This window comes from Notechis scutatus, chromosome 2, assembly GCF_049901735.1.
Source record: "Notechis scutatus isolate UNSWTSFEM ecotype Mainland chromosome 2, rNotScu1.2, whole genome shotgun sequence".
Lineage (NCBI taxonomy): Eukaryota > Metazoa > Chordata > Lepidosauria > Squamata > Elapidae > Notechis > Notechis scutatus.
This window is the reverse complement of record NC_142010.1, coordinates 111681353-111700469: the sequence shown is the minus strand read 5'-3', so window position 1 is coordinate 111700469 and position 19117 is coordinate 111681353. Positions and strand designations below refer to the sequence as shown.

General features: G+C 41.0%; 1 protein-coding gene across 3 annotated transcripts in view; it reads left to right on the top strand.

Annotated features, from left to right (window-relative positions):
• TMEM94 (transmembrane protein 94) overlaps nucleotides 1-19117 on the top strand; it is a 75029-nt gene that overhangs the window by 40823 nt on the left and 15089 nt on the right. For 2 of the 3 annotated variants that reach the window (XM_026667432.2, XM_026667430.2), the window contains 11 exons: nucleotides 135-251; nucleotides 1671-1727; nucleotides 3709-3813; nucleotides 4600-4764; nucleotides 5865-6077; nucleotides 8321-8636; nucleotides 10206-10379; nucleotides 11799-11901; nucleotides 13887-14104; nucleotides 15185-15366; nucleotides 16051-16189. In XM_026667432.2, coding sequence (XP_026523217.1) covers nucleotides 135-251; nucleotides 1671-1727; nucleotides 3709-3813; nucleotides 4600-4764; nucleotides 5865-6077; nucleotides 8321-8636; nucleotides 10206-10379; nucleotides 11799-11901; nucleotides 13887-14104; nucleotides 15185-15366; nucleotides 16051-16189 — 1789 coding nt within the window. The remainder of the gene's footprint in view (nucleotides 1-134; nucleotides 252-1670; nucleotides 1728-3708; nucleotides 3814-4599; nucleotides 4765-5864; nucleotides 6078-8320; nucleotides 8637-10205; nucleotides 10380-11798; nucleotides 11902-13886; nucleotides 14105-15184; nucleotides 15367-16050; nucleotides 16190-19117) is intronic. The other variant, XM_026667431.2, reaches the window with a different exon arrangement.

The window sequence follows — 19117 nt, the reverse complement described above, 5'->3', positions numbered from 1 at the left end:
AAACAGGATGCTTCTGGGACACCTGTATAATGTCTTTATGGCTTTGGTCATCACTGACTATCTGGGGAGGTACTACATCCTTAGCTATCGATGCAAAGTGGTTGTACTCATTGTCACTTGGAATGGCATTACAGGTTAATGGAGTCTTGCCTATCCTCCCACTCCTGTTTCCAGTCCTATGGATTCTTGCCACAGCTTTTGGTGAAGCCAGAGTTCTAGCCCAGATGAGCAAAGCTTCCCCTACATCCTTGGTAGGTATTTTAACAATAAAGAGCGGTGGGAGGATGGGCTGGGGGGGAAAAATGGAATGGGAATTCACAAACCTCCTTTAATATTGAGAGAGGGAGATCCTATGCTCCTTCTTTCCCTTTCCCTGTTTTTTTCTTTATCATTCTTTGGAATTGGAGGTATTCCTTAGGGAGTGGTTAAAGGGATAAAGGGACAAAACTGAAACTGGTTTGGGCTTTGAGCATGAACAAAATGGGAATTATTCAGAGGATCTGATAGACCATCTGGTGTTGCAATTCTCAACATTTTCGTGAGCAGGGTTTCCAGACTTCTGTAGAAGGTAGTTGGTAAGTTTCCATTTTAGCTTGCACTGGTCTTTTGATTCTGAATTGTGTAACCTTTCTAATGAATAACTAGATGTTATATATGTTTTTAGAATTGCAGACCTTATGGGGGTTTACCAATAACAGGAATAATGTTTTTTTCTTGATTGTGTAGATTCTACTGTCAACTGATTTATATCATTCCTGCTTCTTTCTGCTTCTCCTATTCAGTCTTGTTCTGCTTCTTCCATTCCTTCTGCTTCCATCTCTGCTTGCTTGCTGTAGGCATGTGAAGCTTGGTGTCCTTATTCTCCTCTTCCTTTCTCCAGCCTCTTCATTGTTTGCTTCAGTGCTCGTATTCTCAGTGTTTCCCTTCTCCATTCCAGAGTCCAGAAATTGTGGTTCTTTGGGCAATACGCTTACACCCCAAATGTAGACTTGTATCATTGCTCTTTGCCCTCTGTAAGCTTAATTGGGTCTTTGCCACTTCTGCTTTGGCTTAAAGTAGCACTGTCTCTTGTAGCACTTTGCCACCAAAATCATCTCGCACAATTACATGCTTCTGTCCTCTTGGTTTATATATCTCTTTTCCTTTCCATGCTTTCCCTTTGTCTGGGGTTTGGAATTAAGACTCTTTGTTCTCCCAGCCTGCATGTTTCTGCTTCTTCTCCCTGTTTCTTTAATTTTGCCTTCAACTTTCCTGACTGGTTTCCTCTTCCAAGTCTTCTTCTGAATCACTTTCTACTTGATGCTGCTGCTCCTTACGTTCCACCTTAACAGCTATCTTGATTACTTTTGGCTCATTTTTAATTTAGGATGTGTTTGCTTTTAACCAAAAGCTTGTTTTAAATTTTAATATTAGTCCAAGATTAAGTTGCTGTGTCCCTCAGTATCTTTTCATGGTCAAAAAAGAGACTTGGTTCTTTTGGGCTGTTTTTTTTCCTCCCAATTTCTACAGGAATATCTGAGGTAGCATACTTTTCAGGTAGAGCTTAGCCTACAGAGATCTCCTTTCATTCATGTATCCTAGTGGTGACAAATATTTTCAGAAGGATTTTCTTCATGCATCCCTTCCAAATATCTTGGTAGTAACCAATGTTATTTTTTTTTTTGCTGCAGCTGGCTAAGTTCTCAGAAGACACACTCAGTAGCTACACAGAGGTGGTATCTTCCCAGGTATATTTTATTGAACAGTCTTGCATCCTGTTCTGTGTTCTTCTGTGCAGTCCATCCTTCCTTGTTTCCAAATGCTTGGCCTCTTCTTCTTGTTTTCTGTATCTTTGGCTTGTTGACACTTTCATTTTGCTATACTGTGATGGTTTGCACGCTTACTGCACACATTTTCTATACTCTCTTCCCTATAGTGAATGGTTACAGCGTACAGTTTCATCTGATTTTTTTGAGAACAAAAGGGCATTTGAAGTACGCCTGTGGAATTTTTCAAAAGTTTATTTTAAGGAAGCACATAATTCACATTGCTTATCTAGCTGAATGAAAATAACTGACAGATGGTCCAAGGGACTGGAAAAAAGCATACTAAGAATTTCAGGCTGCATACTCTATGTCTGTGTGTCAGAATTAGATTTAGGAAAGTTAAATATGAGAAACTGTGTATTTCTATGAGATTAGATGGATCAAATGGGTGGTACAATTTCAAAGTTTATCCAGGTAGTCTACATGTTATAATCTGATTAATGGGATCCGAACTCCTATCATTCATTACTTCAACCTGTTTAATGGTTCTTTCTTAGATGCTCAGGTTGCCTCATAAGGCCATCTAAACTGAGAAAAGAGAATATGCTTTACCATTATCTGGAAAAAAAAAACTAGAGTTTTACCAAATCAAGAAACAGTTCATTGGTGGAACTTGTTGCTTTATTCTATCTAAATTAAGAAGCTATTTCGATTGCTAGTTGTATTCAGTAATGAGTGTATAAGAAATGGTAGTATTAAGTGGGCAAATTTTCTGTGGTATAAATTCAGGTGGGTGATGATGAACTGGTGCCTAATTTTTTAGTTCTTTGGAGCAATCCTTTGTACTTTGAAACAATACTGCAGAGAGGGAGAGGGAGGAGAGAGGAAGGGAGAGATAGCATTTCTTTTCCCATGTTAAGTTTTTTTTAAAAGAAATGTAGCTAACTTAACTAAACGTTTCTTCCATTTTTCTGCGTCACTTGAAGATAGACTAAAGAAACTGCATATTTAGCTTTGAGAAAAAAAATGACTGAGGAAGACAAATATCTGAAGAGATGTCACAGAGAAGGTCAAAACCTGTTCCCTATTGTTCCAAAGTTGAGGGCATGAAGTAATGGTTTCAGATTACAGAAAGATGGATTCAAATTGATTTTTAGGGGGACCCCCCCCCTATTTAATAGTAAGAGCAGTTTTACAGTGGAAGCAAGGGAGATAATGGGCTCCTGTTTACTTGGTGTCTTCATGTGGAGATTGGATATCCTTCTCTTGTGGATGCTCAAGTTTGGATTCCTGCATGGAGCATGGGTTGAACTTAATGGACTGAATTATCTCTTCCAATTCTATAATTCTAAATGGAATTCTAGGCATATGTAGGTGAACAATGGAATCCTAGCCATAATTGTAGCCATATGAATCCCACTGCGCTAGACTAGACCAAAGACCTGTTTGTTCAGCACCTATTTTCCACATATTTTAAGAAAAATTAACATTAGAGGATATGTATCTGTTTTTTTAAATATCCTAGATTGAACAATCCTCTCAGAATTGCTCCACAAAGCTGAATCTAAGGTGAAATTCAGAATTCTGCCTGCACTGATTTTTTTTAGATACATGTTTGTCAACATTCAAATTTTTAGAGCTGTATTTGTCACAGTACAAAATAAAACAAGAAATATAATAACAGACAGAAAGAAAGAACAGAAGGGAAGAAAGACAAAAAAAACCCCTCTGAATCATCCTACTTCCTGTACATATTGCAAGTCCAACATTCCCTACAAGCTTTGTCATGCACTAGAGATCTGATTTATATGCAGGTTGCTATACTTAGTTTCTGTGGAAATGTTAAACTGTCACTTGCTACCAATCCTGCCTTTCTGGAAATAACCATGTTTCTATCTTAAGTCTATTTGAACTTGTCATTCTTCCTCATTTAGTTGACTAGTTGTTATGGCTTTTTCGGTAGGAAATGTTACGGTGTATCTGGAGCCATTTCCTGCAAGTTCTGAAGGGCAAGTCACCAACACTCACCTTCACCTCTAGTCTGCTTCACAGTCTGGGATCTGTCACAGTAAGTCTGATTGCAAGAAGAGTTGCAAAAAGGAACACAGACTTCCCTGCCCTATGTCTCATTGGCTAGTTTCCTTTATGGTTGCAAACAATTCTTCTAAAATCTATCCGAACGTGTTAGCTAGATATTGATGAGATAATGGTTCAGAAATATGGTCAGATTGATTTTAGGTTGAGGACCCAAGATATCAAGTTGCTACTGATTGGCAAGCTCTTTATCTTGGCTGGACTGACAGTAGTCTCTTCTATGTACAAAAAAAAAATGATAAAGCTGAGGTATCTAGTTTTAAATCAATAAACTACAAATGAGCAATAGGCATGCCCTTGTCCTTTTCAGCTTTTAGAACATTAACATTTTAATTTGCTAAGAATCTATTCTTGGGCTTTACTTTCCACCTATATTTCACAGGAGTCTTCACTCTTGTCCAAAACATGAAATGTGATAGAAGATCAGTAAGTAAGAGTTATAAAGGACACCACACACTGCTAAATGTCATTCCTTTTGGCCTTAGCTGATCTCTCCCTGAGCTAGGACTGTGCCTTGTTGTCTTCTTACTTTGCTTTCTTTTATGGCATCGGCACATATTGGGGAAAGTATTTCTGCATTCAAAAATATATATAAAAAGAAGTCTCGAGAGATTGATGGTTATTTGGAAATGGCCATTTGTCTTTCATTGCGTTTAAACAATGGAACATTGTGTCTGGCTCACTGATTCAGACATAGCCTTGCCCAATAGTTTATTGTATATCTCTGGGGTTTTGTCAGGTGTCTTGGGCTTGTTTTTAGGTGCTCTGCTGTGTGGATAAGCAAGGAATTCTGTCCTGGCCTAACCCCAGTCCAGAGACGGTTTTGTTCTTTAGTGGCAAGGTGGAACCTCCTCACAGCAGCCATGAAGATCTGACAGACGAACTCTCCACACGCTCCTTCTGCCACCCAGAGATGGATGAAGAGGTGAGGGATGCTTTCATAAAGGATACTCTATCAGGGTGCTCTGAGCTGTGTCTTGGTCTTCCTGACCTTTGTTTCATTTGTAAGGTAACACCAGTTAAACACTGCAGATGCATGCTCAAATTCTGCACTTAAATTATAGCAATAAAAAGAAAAGAAGAAAGGCGAACATAGGATAACTTTCCCCTTCATCCCAACAAGTGAAAAATTTTTTGACAGCTTGTAGCTATCTCTAAATGCAACATAAAGTCTCTTCTTCTCATAGCCCATTTCTTAATAAAATAAAAATCCAAATGCTTCATTTATTAGGAGCCTCTGTGGCGCAGTGGTTAGAGTGCAGTTTTGCAAGCTACTTCTGCAGCCAGCTGTCTACAATTTGGCAGTTCAAATCCTACCAAGGCTCAAGGTTGACTCAGCCTTCCATCCTTCCGAGGTGGGTAAAATGAGGACCCAGATTGTTGGGGGCAATAGGCTGACTCTGTAAACCGCTTAGAGAGGGCTGTAAAGCACTATAAAACAGTATATAAGTCTTAAGTGCTATTGCTATTTATCATTCTTTGTTAACAAAAGTCAAATAAGGACAACCAGATATAACTAAGTCCTTTATTTGGCCTTGATCAGATAAACAAAACATAATTTTTGAGTCTATTTTGGCACCTAAAATGCAAGTAATCCTTGATTTACAAGTGACTGTTCAAAGTTACGATGGTAGTGAAAAAAGTGTCCATTTTTCACACTTACAACCATTGCAGCATCCTCATGGTCACATGATCAAAATTTGGATGCTTGGTAACAGATTCATATTTATGACAGTTGCAGTGTCCCAAAATTAATGGGGAATCCAAATTCACTTAAGTTTTAAGTTAGTAAAACTTAACAATTGTAGTGATTCGCTTAACAGCCGTGGCAGGAAAAGTCATAAAATGGGGCAAAATTAACTTAATAAATGTCTTGCTTAGTGACATAAATTTGGGGCTCAATTGTGGTCATATGTCAAGGACTACCTATACTCAGCTTATCCATAAATTTCTACGATAGTCCACCTGCTTGTTTCCTCTTGCAGAGGTTTTCTTCTTACCTCTTTTACTTATGCTGTATTACAGCCTCATGAAAGGGATGCTTTGCTCTCAGGGCCCTTGTCGGACATGGTTCGCATCAGCAACGAGCAAGACAGGGCTGAGTGGTCCACCAGCAATACTCCCAAGTCTTCTGATACTCAGATTCACAAGAAACCAGCAGGTCGTAGCAAGCACCCTTCAGGATCTAATGTGAGCTTCAGCAAAGACATTGAAGGAGGAGATGAGGAGACAACTCAGGTAATGAAGGGCGAGCCTCTTCTGGCCCATTGTCTTCATTTCATGCGGGAGACAAAGCCAACATGGGTATCTACAGAACTGTGATGACCTGGGACGTGGCACAAAGGCAACACAGTCAGATAATCAGTAGGAGTCCCTTTATTAGCTCCAACTTTGCCCCCAATGTCCTGGTTACGTTCTGGTCTGAAGAAAAACTCTCCCAGGAACAGCCTTTGACTGCAGATATTCAAGTCCAAAACGTTGTCAACAGAAGCTTTAAGTCCAATCAAGGCAAGATGAAGTAATTAATCTGGCAGGGCAAGATAAGGAATTCCAGAAGTAAAGGAGCGGTAGTAAATCAACCCCGTTGGGAGGATGCCAGGAATGCAGATAACCATAGTCAACACAAGTTAAATCACATTTGTTCCCAGCAAACGCAGCTCTCAGCTGCCTCTCCTTTAAACTCTCTTCCCAGGTGTGCCTTAATGAAGGGAATCAGGGCTCTTTCCTCCCCGTAAGCCATGCAACCCACGTTGCTCTCTTCTCCGTTCTTCTCTGCTTGCCCTAGGATGAAGAGGGGGTGGGCCTGGGTCTTCCTCTGAACTCCCTCTCCCTTATTCTACCTCTTCCCTACTCTGCCCAGCTGGACTTTGCCCTTCCCCAGTTTCATCCACAGCCAACAGAGCCACACTCCTCCCTGTCAGCTGTTAGTCTTCCTCCTGGGATTCAGACTCTGACAGGGGCATGACAAGAGCAGTGATTGTCATACCTGGCTGAGGAATTGAAATGCACACATCTTAAAGTTGCCAACTTTGAAAAACACTGATCCAAAGGAAACAAGGTTACCAATATGAGTACTGTTCTCTTTACTCCATGTTAATAATACTTGTATTAGTGAGAATTTCCATCATGAAGTACCAGACAATAGATTATGAGGGCTCTGGGATCTGAGACTGGGATGTGTAATAGAAGATAAAGAAAAGACCTGGGAAATATTTGGGAACTCCAATTTTAGAAGAGGTTTTAAGAAAGAATATAGTGAGCATCCTTGAAAAAGGTTTTGGGGAACTGTTTACTTGGGTTGTGCACACTTCAACAATTATTCAGAAATGCCTCAGTAGGTGTGGGTACCCCATTCCTCTGCAGTCATTACAGCCACCACCTCTTTTTTTCAGCATCTCTAATAAGAGGACCCATTAAAGAAACAGGATTTTCCCCCCTGCCTGTTTAAAAGCCTGAAGGCATAGAGAAATGCTTTGGTTGCATGGAATCTGAAGAGCTTCTGTATCACATTTGCATGACCATTTCATTTGTAATTGGGGGTCATTTTGGTTAACTTCAATCATGTGACTTCCAGTTAAGGTTTCTTAAGTAACATATAGACTGCAGTTCCTGGATTTTCTTTAATTTTCTCTCATACAGAAAAACATAAATGTTAAAGCTTAACACGCGGAAGCAATGCTTTCACATTCAGCTTCAGGGACCAGAGGAGGAGAGTACGGCTACTCTTACATATCCTATTATTTTCACAGTTGCTACTCAGCCACAATCAGTAAGCAGCTGAAAAATCAAATAAGAACTGGTTTGTTCAGTTTGTTAAACAAAGCTATCTGCCATTTGTTGTCTTTTCTTTAAAATCCAATTAGAGACAGCTTTCTTCAGGCTCTTGAGGCTGTTTCTCATATATCTTTTGACTTTACGTCCTGTCTTTATTCTCCAGAGACTTATGACATCAGCAGAACTCTGGAGAATGAAAGAACGACCAAGTCTAAAAACCATGCAAACTGAAGAGAGTTCAACTGACCCCTCAAATTTTAGTTTCAATTTTTTTTTTGCCTGTAATTTTCACTGTCATCCAATCCTCTGATTGTTTTCTCTAAGTCTGAGTCTTGCTTTCTGATATGAAAAAGTAATATTATTCTGGGACCTCAATAACGAAATGGAAGAGCTTTAATGGGCATGTGTAACCTACTCTTAGAAACCTTAGACTAACAGATGCATATTTATAAGGCAGGGGTGGGCAACTATGGCAATGTTACGACCTGTAGACTCCAGTTCCCAGAATTCCTGAGCCAGCATGGTTTGTTCAGGAAATCTGGGAATTGAAGTCCCCAGATCATAAAGTTGCCCACACTTGCCCACATCTGATATAAGGGAAGGAGTGGCTGGCACCTTCTCTATCACTGTAGCCATATTGATTTGGGATACCCATTTTTAAAAATCCAGTTAGAATTGATCAAGCCTGTCTTTTATTACTGGCCTAGGTGGAAAGTGACATTGATGGACTAGCCTGTGAGGCCGAAGACTTTGTCTGCGATTACCATTTGGAAATGCTTAGCCTGTCTCAAGATCAGCAGAATCCTTCCTGCATCCAGTTTGATGATTCCAACTGGCAGATGCACTTGACCTCTCTGAAGCCCCTGGGCCTGAATGTGCTGCTCAACTTGTGCAACGCGAGTGTGACGGAACCCCTCTGCCGCTTCTCTGACCACTTGTGTAACCTCGCCTTGCAAGAGACACATCATGCTGTCTTGCCGGTTCACATACCGTGGGGGCTTTGTGAACTTGCCAGACTAATAGGTATGGAGCAGGTGATAACATCTCTCCCTTGTTTTAAAGAAGACGTCACAAAGTGCATAGCTTCCTTGTTAGCAGAAATGCCCGTGGTCAGGGACATAAGTGCAGGAGATGCTGGACAACTGAGACATAACATCTCTTTCTCAATTCTCTTCAGGTAGGGATTTTGAAACTGAACCTTAGAGCAGGGGTTTCCAACCTTAGCAACTTTAAGACTTGTGGACTTCAACTTTGCTGGCTGGGAGTTGAAGTCCACAAGTCTTAAAGTTGCTAAGGTTGGAGACCCCTGCCTTAGAGAGTTCAGTTTCATCAAAAATAGATTCTATCAAAACCTGATGGGGTTCCGTGAGAGGCTACAAGTGGATAAAAAAATCCACTTAAACAAATCTTATCTATTTCTATCAATACAACTTTGCTTCTTGTTCAGCACTTTGGGGATTTTCTTTTAAACTGCAAAAGGCTCTGTAGCCTGAAAAACAAAATCTCTAGCCTAACATATTTCCATTTGATTTCTTAACATGTTGTTAAAATTCTGGTAACAGATATGGGGAGAAAGTTCCACTTGGTTTGGCTTGTTAAATTCCAAAAGACAATAGCGTTTATAAGTAGTCCTCGACTTAACGACCACAATTGAACACACATTTCTGTTGCTAAGTAAGGCAGTTGCTAAGTGAGTTTTGCCCTATTTTATGACCTTTTTGCCACAGTTAAGCGAATCACTGCCGTTGTTAAATGAATCACGCATTTGTTAAGCTAATAGGATTTCCCCCATTGACTTTGCGTGTCAGAAATCAGCTGGGAAGATTACAAATGGTGATACAGGCCATTTGCCCAAATTTTGATCACATGACCATGGGGACGTACAGGGACTCTCTGTACATGTGAAATAAGTCTATGCAAACAATTAGTAAACTTTTAGTCTGTACAAGTCTTATATCTACAGTTGTAAACTTTAACATCCAGTTTCTAGACCCAGTATGGACTGTACCAAAGATAGGCAGCTCATATTTTGGCCTCCAAAGAATATTGCTGAAATTCAGAGGTAAACTGTCTGATTTCTAACTTCTTTCTTTTAATCAAAAGATACCCAAAATGGCCGTACAAAACAGGATTAGGTCCTCCTATAAACTTTTCTGTTTCCCCTAATTGGTTTAAGCCTTCAACATCCACCCATACCAGAACCGTGTAATAATACACCTTGTCCATGCCTGACAATCATAAACTACTATCGTTTGTATAGTTACCACATTTTAAGAAAGACTTTTATAATGCTGCAAATTTAGTTAACTGTAGGTCTCTAGGGTAAGGTCAGTCACCCACAGAATCATTCTGATTTTAAGGGCAATTTCACCTGGTGGTGTATCTGTTTTGACACCTGATGTTTCATTGTGGAGTGCCAAATAGGCAGGAAACAAGATGGTGAAGTTATTCATCAGGAGGTGCTATCCAGAGGATGGTGCTGGCCAGAAGGGAACAGTGCGTGAATGAGAAGAGCTGCTGCTTATTTTGTGTGATCTGGGCAATCTTTCCTTGTGGCGTTCTCCTTTTCTATTGATGCTTTTCCTTCCTTAGGGTTTACACCTGGTGCCAAAGAGCTTTTCAATCAGGAGAACTACATGGCCCTTTACCGCCTGCCTTCCGATGAGATGGTGAAAGAAGTGATGCTTGGGAAGCTCTCCTTCATCACCAAGAGGAGGCCGCCTTTGAGTCACATGATCAGCCTTTTCGTGAGAGACACCACAACCAGTAAGATTGTGAAACTGCTGTGTTCAGCCTCTGGGATTTCAATTTAACAGGCAGCCCCCATAGCTAACTCAAAGATTTGAGGTGTGCACTTGAATCTATAATAAAGTGCCAGGAGGAAGAAACGTTGCTATTCCACTGACATCACAAAAGGTTTTCCAAAATTAACTAACTTTCTTGACTGAGGCTTGTAAGATGGACGTTTGGGGCCTTGTGTATACTTCCAGCCGAAACTAGAATATTAGGATTTTTCCAAGTGTCTCACTTCAGTTTATTCTCTGTTAGTTCCCTTTGTCTTTTGTTTTAAAGAATTGAGTATATATTCCACACTTGCCCTGAAGGTATGTAGGCTCTGTAAAAAGGTAAATAGGTTTAGAAAGCAGAATTGATTTTTATTACAATTACAGTTCTTAAGTCCAACTAGATTTTAAGCATTGAAATAATGCTTAAAATCTAGTTGGACTTAAGAACTGTATTAGAAACAGTGCATTTTGATTACCCTCCAGGATTACCAAGATATAGTTCCTTAACTTCTTGGCACAGTGCTGCTGTATTAGGACAGCAAATCCAGAATTTCCTGCCAGCAGAGCTGTGTTGGCTAAGTACTGTAGTCTGGTTGCATTCAAAGGGCCGATGCTGGGAATGGTTGGTTTCTGAAGGAAGGCAGGGAACAATAGGATTTCCAATTAAAACGAATCTCCCTTACACAGAAGCAAAAGAAATTCCTTTTCGACACACCAATGTGTTCAGAAATGAGGATATCTTTGCCTTGTTTCTTTATTCATATTTATTGCTTTTTAATGAATAGAAAAGCGCTTTAACAAAAAAGTAAAATGCAACAAAACAAAAAGCATAGTGTGACAAATCATTCTAACAATAACTGTTACAGTTCTATATACTTATCTATTATTCAGGTATATGTATATATTTCTAATAGAAAGCTTTGCCCTGCTTTGAGACCCAATGTTGGGAAGAGATAGGACAGGTAAAGGATGACAGTCAGTCCCTGGGGACAGCCATTATTTGCCATATAGGCGTCCTATATAAATGGCACTGAACAGGTTAGAGATTTTGCCTCAAAGAAATGCTCCTTATTTTATTGTAGACCTTGCATAAGTCTCTGAGTGTGGAAAAATGATAGGTACTTTGTCAATTGCACTAATATAACTCTAATTGGCATAAGAAAACGAAATAGAAAAGCTGGGGTTGTCCTGCTGTGGCTCCTGACAGGCTGTGATCTCCTGTGATAATTTGATGACAGGCACTGGGTTATTTTTAGGGCCTGCTCTGTTCAGTCATCACCATTTTGTTCTTTTGTCAGTGGAAGAAGATGCTTGTGGATGATGTGGAAGCTGTAAAATAAATGAGCCTGCCAGCAAGCCATCTTCAGGCTTGCTATTTAGGCCCAATTTTCTGTCCTAGGCACGGAGCAGATGCTTTCCCATGGGACTGCTGACATCATCCTGGAGGCCTGCACAGATTTCTGGGATGGCTCGGATATCTACCCACTTTCTGGTTCTGACAGGTAGACAGACTGCTCTTCTGGCCTCTTTAGGCTTCCTCTTAAGGGGCATTGGCTTTGTAATACAGATTGCTGGAGCAGCGGCTTTTCGGGATGAATGTTTTGTATCAGGGATTTTCCCCTCACTCTGTGCTCATGGTGACTCAGTTGGGACCTGTTTGCAGAGCTCAATTTCTTTACTGAGGAAAATACATTTATTTAGAAGCCATCTCCCTCACAGAGGAACTCTGGATGGTGTACAAAAAAAATGTTAAGAAATAAAAACTGAATATAAAATAGAAGCAAAGATAGTTCTCCAAGCTCTGCCCAAAGCCTGGCGTTCAATCCTGCCCGGGATCAGGGTTGACTCAGACTTCCATCCTTCCAAGGTCAGTAAAATGAGGACCCAGGTGGTTGGGGGCAATGTGCAAATAATGCTTCAACATTGGAAACTGCCCAGAGAGTTCTGTAAAGCGCTATGGGGCAATATATAAACTTAAATGCTATTGCTATATTAAAACATTCATTCAAAGGTAGGAGGAGGGCTTTTGGGGCGCTAACCAGCCCCACAGCTGCATCTCCTCTGTGAGCTCCAGGCAAGATGGCAGAGCCTGGTCTTTAGACATTTTTGAAAAGTGAGAAGAGTGGTGGGCGCACCTCGCCTCTGGGGGTGGTGGTAGTGGAAGAATGTTCCAAAGGGGAAACAAAAACATATACCTATATTTTATCAAAAACATATTGGCAGTATTGTAGAACTATGACTGGTTATGAATAATAAAGAGTAGCCCTAATGTTAGGAGGGGAGAGGGCTGCCTCTGATGGCTCTGAATTTTATATGCTGCCTGGCTCTGCATTTTTTGCAGCTTGTCAGTCCATACTCATCAGTACAGGATGAATTGGCTTGTCAAGCCTCCCTTACTGTGACCTGTTTGTCTGGAACCAAGTTGATTTTACAGCCTTTTCTAGTATTTCAGGCTGCATCTTTAAAAACCAAATGGCTATATATACCGTATTTGCCGGCGTATAAGACGACCCGGCGTATAAGGCGACCCCCACCACCACCAGAAACGCCCTCCAGAAATCCCGGGGCTGCAGCGGCAGGGCGGAGTGCCAGGGGCTGTGGGAAGAGCAGGAAGGCTGCAGCCTCGGGCGGAGCGAGGCGGCGGGATGAAGCGGAAGCGACGCAGGGATCCGGGAAGCCAGAGGCGCCTTCGCTGCGTCAACAAGCATCCGAAAGCCGGCAGTGGATATACCGGCGTATAAGGCGACCCCACTTGGAGGCATGTTTTTCGGGCAAAAAGTCGTCTTATACGCCGGCAAATACGATATACAAGGTAGAAGGCCAGCAGCAACAACAAAAAATGCATGGTAATGATAACAGTGCTCATAATCATCATTATTATACTTTTATTCCATCTCTCTCTCTCTCTCTCTCTCTCTCTCTCTCTCTCTCTCTCTCTCTCTTTCTTTCTTTCTTTCTTTCTTTCTTTCTTTCTTTCTCCCTCACTCTCTTCCTCTCTGCAGACATACCTAATAGTCCTTCCTCCTCCTGTTTTCTTCAAAACAGTGAGATGGCTGATGACTGGTCCACAATCACCTAGTTGGCTTTTATGCCTAAAGTGGGACTAGAACTCACCAGCTCCTGGTTTCTAAGCCAGCACCTTGATCACTAGAGCAAATCTCATCAGTTACTGCAACTTCTCCCAGAATGTTCCATTCCAATTTTTACCACTCTCCCACCTCCCGTTTTTTTTATTCGCCCTTCCAGCAGCCTGACAGCCTCCCTGTATTTTCATTCCTCGCTAGGCTGTTTTAATCTCCCTGACCTCTCCAGAATTATTGAAAGGATGAGTCTGAAGTAATATTTCTTTTCAAGGAAATTCAATATTTCAGCCATTGCTTATATAAACACAAAGGTTTCTTATGCAACAACCAACAACAACAATAACAACAACAACAGTAAAATTGGTGACGTTGTTTCTAATGGTTTTTGTCTTCTGTTTTCTCAGGAAGAAAGTGCTGGATTTCTACCAGCGTGCCTGCCTTTCGGGTTATTGTTCTGCCTTCTCCTACAAGCCCATGCACTGTGCCTTGTCTTCCCTCCTGAACGGCAAATGCATAGAACTGGTGCAGGTCCCTGGGCAAAATGCCATCTTCACCCCTTGTGATCTTCCAGGAACCATACCTATCAAGCAGAGCAGCCGCCGAAATAGCTGGAGCTCAGATGGTACGTGCTTCGCCCCCGTAGTTGAGATTTGCCGGAGAAACAGAAGCTGATCTAGGCTCACCATAGCTTTTAAAATATGTTTCAGGGAGGAAAATAGTATTGGGGCAGAGGGGGGGGAGATAATAAAATGTAAAAATACAGACAGGGTCAGATGATTTTCACCTTCAATTACGATGTTATTCTACAAAATGCCAGTCAAGGTGCTGTTATGGTAAATGCAAAATTACTTGTGCTCCAAAAGATATTGTCTCATTGAGAATTCTCTGTTTAAATAAAGTTTATTTCTTATAGAAGGCACTGTAATTACACAACGATCTCATTACACTTGGATTCATTTTCCTGGTTCAAGGTCCTTTCCTGGTCACCATCTGATCTGGCAATTGTGAAAGAATTCTGCTTACCTAAATTCTTGATATTTGCTTTTTTAATAATATTTTTATTCAAGTTAAAAAAAATAAAGATAAAGGCTAATGCAGATTAAGAAATATATATATATATATATAAAGAAAAAGTGCTGAGAGGGAAAAATAAAATTGTTGTTTGGACAAGCTTGCCCTGTCATCGGAAAAAGGATTAATTTGATCCAGCATGAGTCTTGCTGCTGTAGCTTGGCAAGTTCCTCAAGGATCTTCTTTTAGCTGATTGTAAAGAACAAATTTAAACATCCCAGTTAGCACAAGGCATGAGAAGTGGAATAACAGTGGTCTCTTCCAAGTCAGTTTCCTTACTTCCTGCTGATGTGGATGTTTGCTAAGAAGACATTAATCATCCAAACCTTCCCACTAGCTTTTTAAAATGTTCTGGGATTTGGGTGTTCTCTTGATAGCTTTGCACATACCTTTCCTGTCACTGACTTTTTATAACTGATGAGCATATTTTTTTTCTTCCTTTCTCTTTCCCTCTTTCACTGCATATATGTATGTGTTGCGCTGGGCTTTTTTGGCCATATTTCCTTCCTTTAAATGGGTGTCCTGCATTTCCTCTGATGGATATTGGTCCCTATCTCTGCATTCCACCTTGGCTACCTATGTCTCCATGGCGTATCTGCCTCTGCATTTGCTCTTGTTCGCATGCCCAAAGAAGGGATCGGGGAAGTGATGGAGAAGGAGGACTGTATGCAGGCTTTGAGTGGCCAGATCTTCATGGGCATGGTCTCCTCCCAGTATCAGGCCCGATCGGATGTCGTCCGCCTCATTGAAGGACTAGTCAATGCTTGCATTCGTTTTGTTTATTTCTCCCTGGAAGATGAGCTGAAGAGTAAGGTAAGCTATTCCTTGGCTTTTTACATCATTTTTTAGCATGACTTGTTCCTGTGGCAGCCATGTCGAGGACACAGTGGTCCTGTTCATCCTGGGACTAATTCTGAACTAATGTTAACGGTTTCTTCTTTTGATATGTTTATTGTATTTTAGCTAATCCCTTTAATTTGCAATACTTTCTCCTCCCTCTTCTCTTTCCTACAAAATACCACAGTTGATACTTTAGTAATGGAATGTTCTTCAGTTTGTGATCATGATAAATTTTTCCCAAAGTACGTTTTTGTTATTGGAAGATGTATATTAAGGAAGAATCTCATTAAATGCCCGTTAGTTTTATTTCAATATATATTACTGTAATAGTAAATTCGACATAGTAAATCTAGATAGGCTTGTGTGTCCAAAATGGGAATATACTTGTTATAGTTCTCCTGCTACTAAAGGCAAACAACATTTGGAAATGTGTATACATTTTTAGAACATACATAATTTTTAATGTACCATTGATGACTCTTTAATCAAAATAACCAGAAAGGTTTTGATCAAAATAAACACTTGAATATCTTGTAATATGTGATCTTGAAATTGAATCTGAATTGTAAGCCTAAATCACTGCTTTTATTTCATGTCCTCTCCTGCCTTCCATTTTTGGACAGCATATAAATTTAATGAATAAATACATTTGTACAGGTGTTTGCTGAGAAGATGGGTCTTGAGACTGGCTGGAATTGCCATATATCTCTAACTCCCAATGGAGATGTGCCTGGTTCTGAAATCCCTCCCTCCAGCCCTAGTCATGCAGGCTCCTTGCACGAGGACCTTCCTCAAGGTGAGCAAAAATAGCTTGGCAGGATTTGCAGAAGGTGAGCAGAACATTGGCTGCAACAAAGGGGTTGGCTTTGTTGAAGGAATTTCTAATGTGCTTTTCTTGCCGAAGCAGGACCGAATGTTGTTGTATGGGACAGCCCACTTTACCTTTCTTAATTCCTCAGTCCTGTACAAGTATCTAAGGACTGAAAAGCCAGTCAAGTGGATTAGAGGATGTTTAATCATCTATGTGAGCCTTAAAGAAATTTAAAAGTAATAACCGTGAATTGTCTATGAGATCCTCAATCATCCAGATTATGATTGTCCCAAAGGTGCTTTTCCAAAAGGCAAGAAGAACTGAAGAAGCTTCTTGAGTGAGAAGCGAAATATTTTCAAAGAAAAAAAACACCAAGAAAGTCTAGTTGTCTTTTGGAAAAGCCCTTTTGGGACAATAACCTTGAATTCTATCTGGAAGACGACTGATAACCAATGCAACTCACAAAGTCGTAATGTCATGGTCATACTGTGGTGAGTTATACTGAGTTTTTGGCCCTGACAACAAGGAGAGCTAACCCTAAGACTAACCCTAGTTTCCTTTAATTGGCAATGGGAGTTTCACATGTCTTTTATGTGGTCCAAGAAGTAGTCTGAACAAAAAGCTATAACTGTCCCTTTCCTTGGAGAACCTCTAAGAATCTATTCCTGAGATCAGTTCTTGACTAGGACACCAAAGAGATCTAACCCAACCCTAACCCTAAAACCCTAACTTTAGTAACATTGGGAATGGGAATTTCCCAGATGTTTTACAGTGGTTGCCAAAGGCGCATTCATAATTAACCTCCCCTGCTGCATTCTGAATTAGCTGCAGCTTCTAAAGGTCCAAAGATAGCTCTGTGTAGAGCATGTTGCATTAATCAAGGGAAAAAATTGAATAGACATGTGTGACTTCCAGGGCTTCCAGATCCTGGAATGATACGTAAATTGGATTTGAGTCATGGCTGACTCATATCTTCAAACAGAAATCATGAGTGTAAGCATGCCCTCAAACTGCACACTTGTCTAAGGCAGCACAATTCATTCAGAACCAAAGATGGAAAATCTTTGGATCTAGAAAGCATCTTCACCCCCACCATCCTACCCACATTCTGATCCTGTTAGATGTCATCCGTAAGCATAGTCAATACAGTTATAGGATTGTGCCAAGATCTGAAAGCTGACTACAAGAGATCCAGGTAATCAGTTTCTTCCAGAGACCTCTGAAGCTGCAGCTCAAATACTTTCTCAACAACCTTTCCCAAGACGGAAAGTTAGAGACAGATCAAAAATTGAGCAGAACTGTTGGATCCAGTGAGGGTTTCTTGAGGAGTCGGGGGTGGGGGGGGCATCTCCTTCTTAAGCACAGACAGAATGGCCCCTCAAACAAAGTTGCATTCACAGCTTGGACCTAGCCACAGTTATCTCTTGGGGAGGCCTTGACTAACAGGGAGGGACATGAATCCGTGAGTAAGTCACTACAATCTCAGCTTTGAGAATCCGATTCCCTCCCTTGGGACCAAAAGGCTCAAACTGTTTCCAGATAACCACACCAGATCATGCTTCTGTCAACTTAGCATCGCCTGGAATTCAGCTCAGAGTGAATATGGCACTTTTATCTGACAAGTTCTTTTAAAGTTCTCACAGTGGTCCTTCTTTTGACCCATCCATCCCTAGGAGGGACCAAGTCATCTTAAACAGGACCACTAGATGGCAATCCATGGATACAATAAGTGCAGAAATACAGTTGTGTCTTTCTGCTCTTATTGCCACAGTATAAACTTTATTAAGGACTGTGGCCAACATTTTCTCAGATTTGCTCTTCAATGTATGTTGGATCTCAGTTATCTGAGTTAATATTCCACTACATGGGTACCACAGCAGAAAAAAACCTGCCGCCTAGAGTAGCCAAATGTAGCTCCTTAGATGATGGAACCTGGAACATACCCAATCTGTTGGATCCAGTGGGACAAGTCTATGAAATCGGGAAAAAGGCAGTCCCTCAGATGACCTGGTCCTATGCAACGGTGGGGCTTTAAAAGTCAACATCAGCAGCTTGAATTGGATCCAGAAACAAACCAGTAACAATGCAGCTCATGCAGCAGAGGTGTAATGTGCCCTGGAACAGAAACACGCACAACTGCTCACACCTTTTGCACCAGCTGAAGTTTTTGGATAATTTTTCAAGGCGGCCCCATGCAAAGCATATTGCAATAGTCCGATTGGGAAGTGACCAGAGCATGAGTGACCATGAATAGGCCCCTTGATCCAGGAACAGGTACAACTGGAGCCCAGTACAAAGCTGGGCAAAGGTTCTCCTAGACACAACTTGAAGAGTCCCAGATCCTGCATAGTGTCTATTGGTCCTAGTACCAAAGACCATGTAATCCTAGAACCAAAGGGCCCCAGACCGCAAAGCCACTCCTGCCAGAATTCAGTTGAAGTCTGTTGTTCTCCATCCAGACTCTTGCCTTCCCAAGAGTAATCTGCCCTCTGTCTTCTACTATATCTTCCTTTGCCCATTGTCACTGAGATATTATTGCCTGCTACTTCCCCCCTTGTGGAACCAGCACTTCTCCCAAACTTGCCATCTCTCGCCCAATCCATGGACCCCATCCAAAATGCAGATATAAAGCAAACATTCCCTGTACGGCTACCTGTCTTTTCACCACAGAGTATTATCAACCATCCACCTGGAAGCATCAGTACTTTTAAGCTTCTCTACTTGATACACTCCCTTAGTAGGCATTAGATGTAGTTAAAACTTGGCTGAGTATGAGATCATGCTTTTGACACTGACTAAGATGAGTTGTTTAAGACATCTTTTATTTTAGGAATGTTGAGTGGGATTTGTCAGCTGATGTAACACAGAAAATCAGCATTTGCACTTCTGGGCCGTCACAGTGCCTTGTGGGGG